Here is a 13,850-nt window from a genome sequence, read left to right as displayed (position 1 = left end):
CTTTAATCTAAATGGGTTAGCCTAGTCTCAGTTGCCAAACCTTTAGACATTATTTGAAATAAGTGGTAACAACTTTGCCTCCTCGATTCCTTAGCTCTCTAGCAATAAAATGAAATTATCTTTTAAGATGGAGTCAAAGCATCTTCTTGAAATGAAGAATCACTCAGAGCCCTAAGGAGTAGATGACTCAAACGCAATGGGTGATAGTTTGCATACTACTTTGTATGACATTTGAATGCTACCAGCTCATTTTTGCTTGAAGTGAAAATCCGCCCACCATCTGTTCTTTCCTAGTCCCTTATGATCCCCTAGGTGTTGAGTTTACTGACTCTGCCTGGGAAAAATAAAACAATTGCTGTACAATAAGGACTTATCCCACGTGCCTCCATGGTGGGTTACTTCGGCTGAGGAGAGAGGGGCGTCCATCCCAAGCTGTGCTGCACCAGTTGCCTGGTATCACTGTGGACATCACACACTGAGGGTGGTTATTGGCTCAAACACCAGTAAGCCACAAAGAGCATCAGGTTCCTGACTACAACCCCAGGCACAAATGCGCCTGATGGAAAGTCACATGCTCCACGGCTCGCTAAGTGGCAAAATAGTTCCTCACCACCAGCAGCTCCCAAATCCAACGAGTACAAAGCTTCTCTTTTCCTGATTTTGAGCAATCATGGGGTAGGGAACCTAGAACAAAGATTTGCTTTCACTCTCAAAATTGTCAAGGTTTAAGATAAACACATGGTAGGCAATATCTGGCGATAAAGAAGAAAAATTAGCACTTAATTAATCAGGGCCCTGTTACCAGAATCCTATCAGCTCTAATCATTTGATTAAATCGAACCATCTACATAGGTCCAATCAAAGTTCATTTAATTTGTTTCTTGGGAATAAATGAATATTTTTGCACACTCAAATATTTATAATATGTTATTAGTATAACCTAAGCAATGATCCTATGTAAGATGATATGAAATATTGTTCATACAAGAGCTGAAAACAGCATCCTAATGAGTAAGTGTCCTATAAGTTATCCTTTGCATACAAACACCAACCCAGATTTCTCTTAGGTTTCTAGATGGCACAAAGCCGTATGTGAACGGCAAACCCGACCAAATCAGCCATAAAACCCCAAATTCGTATCTGAATACTGGAGCCAGAACACTATAAAAGTAATTAAGCCTATTAGGTTTTAGAGACACTATTTTATCATTGGATAATATTTTTTGGTGCTTTACGGTTTTAATAAGGATAAAAATGCTTGTTGGGCTTTTCAAAATATTGGGAATAATATGTAAAACATCATACTTTGATGGACACTGAGGAGGATGGGAACCTCAGTTATACTAAAATTTCAAAAACTGACTCTAAGAAAGATAAAATAACAAAAAGATCAAGCTTTATATCACCACTTTACTTTCTAAAAATGTCACTCCTCATAGGATAATTGTTAGAATGCCAGCAATTTTAGAGATTTAGTCCAATGTCTACCATTATTTTTGTAAATGAGGAAATCAAGATCTGGTCTAGAAACTGGTACTTAAAAAGGAGGGGAAAGAGCCCAGAGGATGAATATTGACAGGTGATAGGACTGGCAGATGCTGGACATGGGCCTGACGCTTCCAGGAAGCAGGATCGGAAGGCCTGGCTGGGTGTGTGGCTCTGGTAAGTTGCTTAGGGCTTTGAAAAATGTTCGAAAATGGCGGGGGTGGGGGTGGGGGGAAAGATATTTGAGGAGGAGTTGCTTCTATGAAAAGAATAACCCAACTTAAAAGGTATTCTGGGCACAGAAGCTTGGTAACCTTCTGAGTCTGGGGTCATCTAGTGAGAGGTGCTTCCCTGAGATGAAGGGTGGGCCTATCCCCAGGGAGCAAGGCGCTCAGTCACTGCCACAGTCACTGGAAGGCTAGGAAAGCAAACTCATTTCAGAGGATGTGGAACTAAACACAAAGACAAAAGGTGAACTTGAGTGCAGCAGCTGAATCACTGATTTGGTCTTACTCAGAACAGAAAGGAATCATCTTCTTATCTACTCTCCCAGTGAGCTCAAGATCCAGAACAGAACAAGAGACCCAGAGGCTGGCACCTCAGTCTGTGTCTTAAAGGCCCCTGAAGACTGAGAATTTCTATTTTTAGATGCTCAAACCCTGGAGACAGTGAAAAAAAGAAGGAGTAGCAGATATGCTGGTTATTCTCTGCTTGCCCCTACCCCAGAGAAGAGGTCTTGGCCAGTGTCTGTGCCCTGGCTGGCTGACCTTTGTGACCTGTATTACCTGGGCTCGTTCAATGGGAAACCTTGGCAAGAGACAAGAAGAGAGAGAAGCAGAGTACTTCTTCCTATTCTCCCCTGTAGTTCCTGCCCAGAGACCCTCACCAGAGGCCCCCTCTCCTGGCTCTGCTGTAGCATTTGCTCCCTGGTCCCTGCAGCCCTGAGGTGGTAAACGCCTTTATGGCCCCACCGCTCCAAGCCGGTTCCCTGCCACTTCTTCAGCTGATGCATCCGATTAGTCTGTCTCTTGCCAGGAAGGACCCTCATACAACACTAGGGAATAGAAGCCGTGGGATAAACGTGGCATCTTATACACATTTCCATTTGCCTGACAAAATTTTATATTGAAACTGAGATGTCTTATAGAGTAGAATGGAAATCCACTCTCTAAAAATAAACAGACCTTCAAAAAACATCAAACTTCCCACCCCAAATATTGCTGCTTTGGTAGTTCTCTCTCCTTTAGTCTCCAAGATCTTCAGTGGCAAGCCTGGGAAAGAATGCCAAACTAAGGGAAATGGAGACTCCCTCGGGCTCTCCTGCTTTGTAAAAATGAAAGTACAGTCACGGCCGCATTACCACGTTTCAGTCGACAACAGACCACCTACACAACGGTGGTTATGACAAGATTATACCGCATAGCCTAGGTGTGAAGTTGGCTATCCCACTTAAGTGTGTGTGAGTATAGTCCATGATGTTCACACAACAATGAAATCACTTAACAACGCATTTCCTTCTCAGAATGTATGCCTGTCGTTAAGCAACAGGGACTGTAATAACTAAGGTGAACTCCTTAATTGCCTGAGGAAGTTGGTTTTCCAGGCCACAGAGGCACCAGCCACAACCTGATGGAGGCAGGGCAGGGGAGGAAGGGGAGGGGAGGAAGGCCAGAGAAAGCAGGGCTGCTGAGAAGAGGCATGTGACCTAGAGGAAGGAGACAGAGGAATGGGAGCATCCCAAGACCGCAGCCTGCAGAGGAATTCCCTCATCCTCTGAGAACACCGTGGGTAGAGTTCGGTACACTCTGATTACTTTAAGAAAGAGTCAGTCTTTAGCAAAAAGTCCTGCTTTTGTTAATAAGAGGCAGAGAAGTGTGTAATACGTATTAGATTATAATATTTTATGTATGTATTAGCATATAATACATATTTTCACAAAGTCTACATTTTAAAAATTACCCACACCTAAAGTGAGGACGCTGCAGTTATTTAAAATAAAATTAAAACACATGTTTATCTTATTCCTGGTAATGCTGGCTAGAGCAAGGATAAACCAGAATCTCCTGGTCAAATTCCTTTCGGTTGAACTCGGAGGCGAGGCGAAGGCAGCCTCTAAGGGCATGCGCGCGAAGGAGACACTCGGGGGATTCTGGGAGGGGACGGCGCAAAGTCACTGAGCAGAAGTGGAACCAGCTGGCGTGTCCTCCCGAGTCTCCTTCAAACACCCACTTCATTCCTTTCCTCCCTCCCTGTCATTCTCAGATGTGATGCCTCTGCTAAGCTTGCATTAAAAATCAGGTTCTGAAGTCAAAGAACAACTGGATACTACCGGTGTAGACTAATCACAGGTATATATGCAAACGGCTACTGTGGACAAGAAGACTGCCTTTACCTTTTCATCCCAGCCTGATAATTTTTTTTAAATGCATTTTTACTCAGATGTAGAAGACTCATCTTTCTCAATATCTAATCCCAAGCAGAATTATTTTATTTCTAAGCATTTTTTTTTAAAGATAAAAATTATCAGAAGGCATGAGAATTAGTAAGAACCAGGAGGCCAATTCGCTTACCTGCTATCCCCAGCATTTGCCACATACAGCTTCCCCAAAAGGCAAATCACAATGAGGGCTGTGCAGCCACCAGATATATTGTATGAACTCCTCTCTCGCTCTATCTGCAGGTCCTGGGGAAGAAAACAGAGTTAGTGCTGGATTGTACAGGAACTCATATCGAAGCCTTTCTTAGCCTTGCTCCCTTGACGCTGCCCTAGGGTGTGAGTGTGCTTTAGAGAAAGGACGAGAGAATCTTCTGTACTTGCTTTTCTACCATCTAATGAGCATTTCTGGAGAGGACACTGGTATAAATCTGTCACCTGCTAGACATTCTGCAGACAAGAGACAGGAAACAAGGGATGGCAAACAGATATAATCAGGCAAAAACAAGAAGAATAAAAACCATCTGTTTAAAAAATATCATAGCTTATGGAAAATGTCGTTTTTGTATGGACTGCCTGAGCTGCCATGTGGAAAACACGAGAGGCTAGTAATGCCAACCGCTTGCACCTGATCAATGTCTCCAGTACATAGTTTCTTTTACAACTAGATGAGAGGTGACTTCAAGTACAGTGTCCTCTATTCAGTGCAGGCAGGAGTGAACCCATCATACTGATCAAAGCCATAAGCTCTTGAACTCTGATCTGATTTCCTCTTCCCACTAATGCACAACAGTGTCACCTGTGCACAGCGATGGCCAACTTTCACTGAGCACGTCTCGAGGGCAGGCACGACGCGAGGCACTTACGGAATCTTATCTCATGCTCACAACCAAATTATTAACCTCACCGTTCCGATAAAAAGAAGTGGGGGTAACTTTCATGATTCACGGATGAGCACCTCACGATGTAAATGTGTGTACACTAAGATGATAAGTCAGCAGGAACCCATGCTTCAGGTAAAATGCAGTCACACAACAAGATAGAACTAACAGTTCTCAGAACCTACACAAGGATGGCAGGAGGCTGGAGGAGATAAAGGGAAGGAGGGGCCTGGCTGTCAGCTGGGAAGGACTGTCACAAAGTGAAAGAGGAGAAAGAAAGCATCAGGCTGTCAGAAGTTTTCTGTTTAACCCCCGAACAATGCATAAAACAGAACCAACAATTCTATTTACAAATGAGTTTGTGGGTGGACTTGACTCATTTTTTTTTGCATTTAAATAATATGAAGTTGATATTATGATACACATTTAACCAAATTAACACATAAATTGGTAAGGTCCACTTCTAATATTACTGTTTTTAATATACTGGAAGGAACTGCTCTAGCTACAAAAACTATCCTTTCACATCCAGAATCAATATTTGTTTGAATACTTAAAGTCTGAGTGAAAGACAGTTTTTATTAAAAATCCCTGCGTAGCCAACTGCTTGCATGCTGTATGTTGACTAGAGTATTAATGATTCTTGACAGACTTAAATCACTGGTTTGATCCAAAAGCAAGTGAATGCTATGGTACAGAGTCCATGTGAAAGGGCCGTCAAGGCAGAGAATTAGTCTGGGGCTCAGACAAACAACTTTATTCTGCATCGTCATGGTTTATACCACAAGAAAATCTGATTATAAAATTATTAAATCCTTTAAAAAAATCAAGACAGAGTGTTTAACACTAAGACTTTCTACTAGGGCAGAGTTCACATTTGCCTTTTATTTTGGGGGAAAAAGTCCATTAGCATACCCAGTCAATCCCTTGCTATTACATTAATAGTGATTCAGTATTTTTTTCTATTTGATTTCATCATTTCTTTCATCTTTTCCTGTGTTTCAACTATTTTCCCTTTCTAGCTCCCCCAGCATAAGGAATGCTAAATTTGGCAGCACTTTTACATAAATACGTTTTATCCAAGAAACTTTGCTAATATGTTTATGCTTTCACCAATACCCCCATTCGTGTGGTGTGGTAATATACGTGTGTGTGTGTGGGCACATGTACATATGTACGTACATACGTACACACACACACACACACACACTCTTTAACTACATGTGTGCTCTCTGGAATTGCAGTGACAGGGATTTGAAAGATGTGTTTCTACAGACTTCGTCACCCTGAAGGATTCACTGACATTAAAATACTCTCTTCTATTTCTTCTAAAACTGGGTGTAACTAGAACACATTCTAAAAATAATCTCTCCTCCTTCCCCTCCCTAGAAGCCAAAATAGCAAATTTATTTTTTCCTACACCACCTACTCCTCTTTAAAAGATGTTTCACAAAATCCTAGTACTGAAAGGAACATTAAAGGACCATCTGGATGGTTCTTTTACTACCAGATCAAACATGATAAATGAAGTCAATAAAGATATATTTACCGTTGAATTAACTATTTATTGTTTTTAAGCTCTCAACTTTTCCAACTAGTTTAAGCTTCTCACACTCGAGGTAAAAATTACAAAAAGGTATATAATTATTATTTTTTTAAAAACCCTCAAGTTTGAGTATTTTTTTCAAAAAATCTGTGAAAAAATGTGAACAGCTGCCTACTGCTTTGTGCTAAACAAAAACCAATTTGGAATACTTCCTCATTTTAACTTAAACTATTTCGTTAAACTATTTTGTCTAAAATGAGGAAATCAGCGAACCCCAGAACATAAGTCTAGAAAAACGAGCAAAAACCATGCACATACTATCATTCTTTTTCAAGTATGGTCTACAAGGATCAACTTAAATGACTCATAAGATTCAATTAACGAGATAATTGATTTATCTGCTCAAAGCAGGAGTCCTCCAGACCTCTCAAGGCTACTTTCTACTTAGCAGGACTGATTTATCCTGTGTTATGTCTAAATATTGCATTAAGGCTAGGGTTATCTCTAAATCAAAGAATGGATGCAATTTTTAAGACCTGGGGTTTTATTTTCTCCTAATTGTTGCAAAGAAGAGTGGGGAAAAAAGAGATGTGTGTCAAGTGAGACTAATTCAGCAGGAAAGAACTGCAAGATAGAAAATACACTGCTCGGGATGGTTGTAATTTGGTTTGAAAGTCCCAGAGATGATGCAACCCCAGGATTATTCTTTGTTTCCTTACCAATTTCAAGTTGCAGAAGGAGAGCAATATCAGACAACAGAAGGGAGTGAGTGTTGTTGGGTAGTTTCAATAGGACTTGGCAGCTCCCCCTAGCTGGGTTGAAACATGGTTCTGAACACACTGCTAATTGTGTCAGTCACAAATAATAAGATTCTGCATGGTTTTAGTATCTGGGTCTGATTTCGGTTTATTCTGAGAACAAGTCAATCTCTCAGCCTTGCATTGGGGAAGGAAAAAAAAAACCACCAGTCTAGTACTGCCTAATATTGCCACCTGCTGGCTGTCAGTGGAATCACATGCTCATTCCTTGGGGGAACTTCTTGATATACCAGAAACAAAGACACAAAAATCCACAAAACTCTGGCTTAAACATAGACAGACAAACACACAGGTCCACAATTTAACATAATATGTTGATTTTTTAAAACACCTGGACTTCTAAACTATAAATAAGATTTACATTTATCCTCCTCTTTTTCAATGTAGTATTAACATACAGTTTTTACCAACAAAAGTACTTCTGAGTCATTTACTCAGTAATAATAAGCTGTATGGTAGTTTTACAAGTTAAAATATTGCCATTTTTTCTCCCTCAATACAGCCAAATTTCTAGTACGTTCTTCACTGTGGTGAGGAATCTATACCTGCACTGAAAAGGAAATAGGACAGAATTTTGAGATCTTCCCGCCTGTGTGTGCCCAGACCTCAAATCCTGTAGGTGGCACTTGGTTCTGGTTGCTCAGAGGGCAAAGGTCTCTTGCAACTGTATCAGCAATGGAAGTGACTTCTTTCAAATGCTGACTATCAAACCCTGTTTTTGTAGCTCCAGGAAGCAGGGAGGAGACTGACATCAGGACTTAGAAGTCATTTATCTTATTCACATCTATCGTCTTGGGCCAAGCAACAACCTAAACACCACAGGTGACAAAACTTAGCTGCTAAATTTGGCATTGTTACAAAGCTCTGTTGGGAAGCACAATGGAGGTAAGTCAAAAAGTTCTGAAATTCTGGTCCTTCAGGAAGCCATAGTTCATTTTCCACAGAGGACACAGGAGGAATTGGCTATGCAGCTTTCTCACTATGAAGGAAGATCTAAGACGAGGTACAATAAGGTGCCATAGGGCAAACCTGCCCTTGATACGCATGCACAGTGAGTATTAGAGGTCAGCGGTCAGAGGTGACCTTTATCACAAGCCACATACTGTGCCAGGCAACCTGAGGACCCAAGAGGAAAGGAAAAGCAGTGCCCTCAAAGAAGCCTACAGCATTTGATGAAACTGTCATCATCTTCCCTTGTTCAAAGTTGTTTTTCTCTCTTTTTTTTCACTTCTATTTGTCTATATTTTTGACTAGTACCTACTTTTTTCCTGGAAATAAATACTACTTATTCCGGCTTGTGTTTCTGAATCATTTAACCCATTATCCCTTTTCAGATAGATATCAACATTCTACCACCCATCTTAATGTTACTTGGACATCATTAAATGAGATATTGTGTATTTCTATATTCATATAGTGTGCGACTATAAATGCCCCAAGATATAAAATGTAATCTTTTACTGCTAGACCCTTATGGTATCTATAAGAATTCTGGTTATAAAATATTAGCTCAATATATAGTAGTGATTGAGAAGGGCATCACAGAAAGAGACACAGAGAGAGACCAGAGACCTCTGATTCTATGTGGCTGAACTGCCATAAATAAGGCAACCCCATGTGAAGGGCAAACTTGGCCTTGAAGGTATTATTAAGCTAGTTTCTGAATCTCAGGAAGGGTAGCTGCAGAGATGTCATCCGTGAGGCAAATTTGAGACAGGGCTTGGGAAATTTTTAGGGATTAAAAGTGAGGGAGAAAGCAAGAGAGCCACAAAGCTGCAATGACTGAATCTTATTTAATACTGAGTTCTCTTGTGTAGAGGATCAGAATGGCACAAAACGTGTAAGACCTAAAGAACACGTAGGAACAGGAAAGCTAGAAAAAGTGGCAGGCTTTGTGACGAAAAAAACTAGGAATGGCAGGGAAATTCCAAATCTGATCCTCTCCGAAAGGCCTGAGAGAGAGCCACCAAGATCAGGCCAACAAGATAAGGACATCAGCTGCATGTGGGGCATTTCAAAAAATCAAAGTTTACCTTGAAACGATGAGTCTAGAAAACCTAATATTGAGAGTGGCAGGAAAGAAAAAGCATTTACATGAGCCAGCAATGCGCTTCCAGACCATTGAGTTGTGGCTTCTGAAGCTCACCTCAAGCAATTCAATGGCTAAGTCAGGCACTTGTTTCTACGACACTGAAAGTAGCTTTTTTCCTGAATTCCCTAATGAAGTAAAGAGAAAATATGAGTATCTATTTGTAATTAGGGTAAACATAAGGCATCATCCAAACAGGGACACTTTTGAGAGTAAAAGGAGACAGCACTAATAACTATTCTGGGCCAATAGGTATCAGCTGTCTCAGTCGCCAGTAGGGTGGGAGGTAGGGCCACCCCGCCAAGCACCAGAGAACCAAAGAAGTCAGATGAGTGTTTCACGTAAGGCCAAGCACATGGTGCGAAGTCCAGGTGGGCCTCTGGCTCACTGGGGCCTAGAAGAATGAAGAGGAAGCTATAGGGTGGGACGGATTAAAGAGACAGACTTAAAGCCCAAAATCCATGGCATAGCACAGCAGGTTCTCCACAGGTGGGTTCCAGACTGCCCCTCCAGTTCACCTCACATCATTCCTACCGTTGAAATCATCTCCTAACCATGGTAGACATCGGCTTGCTGCCTGTGGCCCATCTGGCTTCTCTCTTTGATGTGGTTCTTCCCCTTAACAGTTTCCTCTGCCCAAAACACACTCCCAGCCTCTTAAGTTCTGTCTGATTTACTCCTACCCCCCACCCCCTGCACCGAGCACTTCTCCAGGGAAACTTCCACTTTGCCTCTTTATGAGACTCCTACTTCACCCTGCGTTTCATCTCTAGAGGTCCTTCCCATGTATATCTTATTTATTTAATACCAGCTTTGCCTAATTCAGTCAACGTCCCTTTTCCAATTAGTCCTGACATACAGTTAGTTCTCAACAACTATTTATTGATTAAGTGAATCACACAGGAAAGTGAAAGGATCTTTTCACTGGCAACTAAATTTCCAAGAAAAAATTCAGGTAATGAACTAGCTGGTTAAAAGCTGAAAAAATATAAAAGACAAGAATGAGGCTCTTTACCATTTTTCTGAATGAGCCTCTTATTTCAAATATAGTTGTTGCATTAATGGGCAGGAACAGCCTGAGAACCAGGCCTGACTCAATGTGACATTGGCCTCTAGTAGATAAAATTGAGAATACAGAAGTACCAAGTAAAAGATATCCTATACTAGCAATTACTGAAGAAAATGAAGACCCCAAAGTTCCTTTTTGTTTTTCACTTTTCTCTCATTAGGGGGATAAGCCCATTGTCAAATTTTTACCTCAGCTAAATATTTAGCATTCTGAACACTGGTGTCCAGAAACACTTATTTACATCAGAGTTTCTATCATAGCTGGAGACCTAAATTTGATATGATACCAAGCTTGAGTAGGAGTCAATTTCATTGCCTTGATTTCTTTTTTACTAAATAATCTTTTCCAGCTTCCTGGTGTTTTTCTTGGGACTGAAGGCTACTAGATACCTCTAAGATACAGGTGCATTTTAAACCACCTGCTATTCAAAGGGTAAATATTATCTCTGTGACAAGGAGAGAGATACTGGGACCAAAGAAGAGTTAAAGTAAGGAAAGGGTATAAGTTTCGAGGTGTGAACATATTAACTGTGTAATAGTACTTCTCTCATTACCACACAACCTGACGTCAGGAGACCCAGGGATGTGCACGCTATACACTCAATCCTGAGGATGCTTCTAGTCGCTCTTGCTTCACTTAGAAGCTTGTCATCCCTTTTTAACCTCCAGGTTTTAAGGACATTACTGCCCACTCACCTTACTCAAGTCCTTATAATATCTTTACATATCTCTTACTTTTTATCTGCATGCAGGTTGCTGCTTGCTCGGGAGAGAAAGTCCTTGGAACCCACATATTGCCTCAGTAGAAAGTGCTCAGAGAAGGAAGAGGGTGGTGTGGAACAGAGCAGGGACTGGACTTCTATTTGCATCCTCGCCAGGCAGAGGGACAGCAAGGGACACTGAGAGCAGCTGCAGTCTCTCCCTGAGTGTGTTCTCCGGAGTGAGGCTGACAGGGAAGGAGGCTGAATGCCTTGATTAGGCACATTCGAATTTCAACGTACAAACAAATCTATGTTCCCAAGTAAAACAAACGATTCTCGGGTATTGGCCTGTACTTTTTTAAAGCACTGAGAACCACATTGCCAATCATGGTAAAAGGCTGTTCTCAGATCAGATTTGTAAAAAAAAAAAAAAAGGGGGGGGGGAATTCTGAGTACTTCAGTAAAAGCTGTTTCCCGAAACACCTGGAATTCATACACATGTAGAAAACAGATGGCAACCAGGCCCATTTCAATTAAGTGGAATTGTACCAGCTGGCATCAACATGAGTCTGCAGAACGAGAAGCAATAATGCATACATTTATTTAATACGCCTATTACCTCATGCACCATCCCTTTCATCTTTTTAATTCGGGCCCGCACTCAATGCCAGGAACTCTATCTTGCTGCCACCTTCTACTGAGAATAGAAACCCTATAATAAAACAGAGATGTCCCAGGGGAACCACGCAATAAGTGGACAGATCAGAGAGAGGCCCTTTCGGAAAGAACCCTCAAGAAGCAAAGATTTAGGTTAAGTGGCCTCCCTGCCCCTCTTGCCCCGGACTCTTTAGCCATACCTACCATCTCCTTGAACGCACTCTCAAGAGCCCCGATGACCAGACACTCGTGGGGAATCTTCTTCTCGGTGAAGAAGCGCGTGGGTGGGGTGCTCGGGGAGCCTGGGGCCCCCACCCCTCCGCGGAGCGAGGCCGCTCGGGTCAGAGTCCGGCTGTTGGCGGGCGTGTTCTCCGGCTCCTCGCCCAGGCAGGTGGGCGGGAGGACGGCTGAGTTCCTCAGAATGTCCACGATGTCCTGCAGCTGCTCCGTGATGTGGTGCTGCAGCAGGCGGGAAGCCACCACCGCGGCCCCGGACCCCGCGTGACCGTCAAACAGCGACCAGTAGTGGCAGGAAACGCCTTCTGATTCCTGGTGGGAAAGGGTGACAGGGAGGAGTGAGAACCACAGTGGCTACTGCCCAAGGGGTGACACTGACATGCTGAGGCCTAGGGACCCCAGTGCATCTCCCTGGCTGCCTGTCATTGGTCTGCAGACAGTGGGGTCAAAACGTGGCAAAGATACCCAGGGGAGGGTCCCCAGATTCGTCACAGCTGCTACCACCACCCAAGAGATGAAGCGGTCCCTGCCTCTCCACCTGGGGGGCAGGGGTAGGGGCCCAAATTACCCACAGGCTCAGCTACTACTTTAATTTGAAGTGTAGATGTTTGAAGTCAAATTCCATATAAGTGGATGAGTGTCTAGAAGTCCAGCTTTCACATCTAACCTGGCACCTCCTGACTCTGCAGTCCCAGAGCAGGTCTGGCCTGGTGTCTTTGGAGAAAATTAGGCCTTTTTGCAGGTTCTTCAAGGTGGAAATAAGTGGACTAATTTTTCCCTTTTAGGGCCCTTTTATTCTCAGATAATTGCCCCATTTTCTTTTACATCTTGAATTTTTAGAACATGTTTTTCCCTTAGATACCCAGTCTAGTCCAGGCTTCCTAAGATGCAGCCAATTCAAATCTCCTTTTCCGGTTTCCTGCCTCCCACAGTTTCCCCGCTGTCATTCAGCAACTGTTTCCTCTGCTGACCCTAAAGCTATACACGCAGCCATGTGTGCCCATGTTCTTCCACCTCCCATGGATTTAGTACCTGGCAGTCGATTTCTAGATTTCAAGATGAACAGTTTAACCATGTTTGAATCGCACATGCCTAAGATCTTAGCTATGGAAAAAGAACAGCTTAATTATGCTATATCTGGGGAAGATATTAAGTACTGAGATTAAATAGGTAAGGTGCATATAACATCCACTCCTGACCACTAGGCTTATCTATCCTGCAACAATAAATTCACTTTTTAACTGATGCTATTACATAAGTTCTTTTTGGTCCATCTTATTTTTGCAATTAAAATACATTTGGCGTACAATATTGTGTAAATTTGTGGTGTACAATATGTTGATTTGATACATTTATATACTGTAATATGACTGCCATTATAGCAATAGTTAGCGCCTCTATCAAGTCACATAATTATTTTTTTGATGGAATAATTAAGATCTAATCTCTTAGCAATTTTATTGCAATACAAAACTATTGTCTATATTCATGTACTGTGTGCATTATAGCTCTAGAACTTATGTGTTACTTGTTACAAGTCTGTACCCTTAAACAACATCTCTTCTGTCTCCCCCCACCCTCATTCCAGCCCCGAGTAACCACTATTTTTGGTCTTAGAATGGTGTTGGAAGATACTATGTTATGGTGACATGTGCCACTATTCTATAATTTGTTTTCACTCAGTTCTGTGCTAGGTGCTGAGGGATAAAATAGGGTTTTTGTTTGTTTGTTTGTTTTAAGTCAACAAACATTTACTGACCACTCTCAGTGACAGGCATGAAAGTGGGCACGGGATAAAAGACTGGATGCAAGAGATTACCGGACATGATCTCAATCCAGTGGAAGAGAGAGCCACTGATCAAACAATCATGCAAATAACCCTAAGGTCATAATTCTGGTGAGGGCCACAAGGAAAGGTTCTGTGCTGTGAGGCC

At 42.1% G+C, this 13,850-nt stretch overlaps 1 protein-coding gene across 4 annotated transcripts in view; it reads right to left on the bottom strand.

The window, feature by feature from the left end:
• Nucleotides 1-13,850, bottom strand: part of PPM1H (protein phosphatase, Mg2+/Mn2+ dependent 1H) — a 292,075-nt gene that overhangs the window by 184,273 nt on the left and 93,952 nt on the right. For all 4 annotated transcript variants that reach the window (XM_036237706.1, XM_016150766.2, XM_036237707.1 and 1 more), the window contains exons 3-4: nt 11,884-12,228; nt 4,056-4,168 (exon numbers count right to left, since the gene is read on the bottom strand). In XM_036237706.1, the coding sequence (XP_036093599.1) occupies nt 4,056-4,168; nt 11,884-12,228 (458 nt within the window). The remainder of the gene's footprint in view (nt 1-4,055; nt 4,169-11,883; nt 12,229-13,850) is intronic.

This window comes from Rousettus aegyptiacus, unplaced genomic scaffold, assembly GCF_014176215.1.
Source record: "Rousettus aegyptiacus isolate mRouAeg1 unplaced genomic scaffold, mRouAeg1.p scaffold_m13_p_2, whole genome shotgun sequence".
NCBI classification, from domain to species: domain Eukaryota; kingdom Metazoa; phylum Chordata; class Mammalia; order Chiroptera; family Pteropodidae; genus Rousettus; species Rousettus aegyptiacus.
The sequence above is the reverse complement of the archived record's forward strand: the minus strand, read 5'-3'. Positions and strand labels throughout refer to the sequence as shown.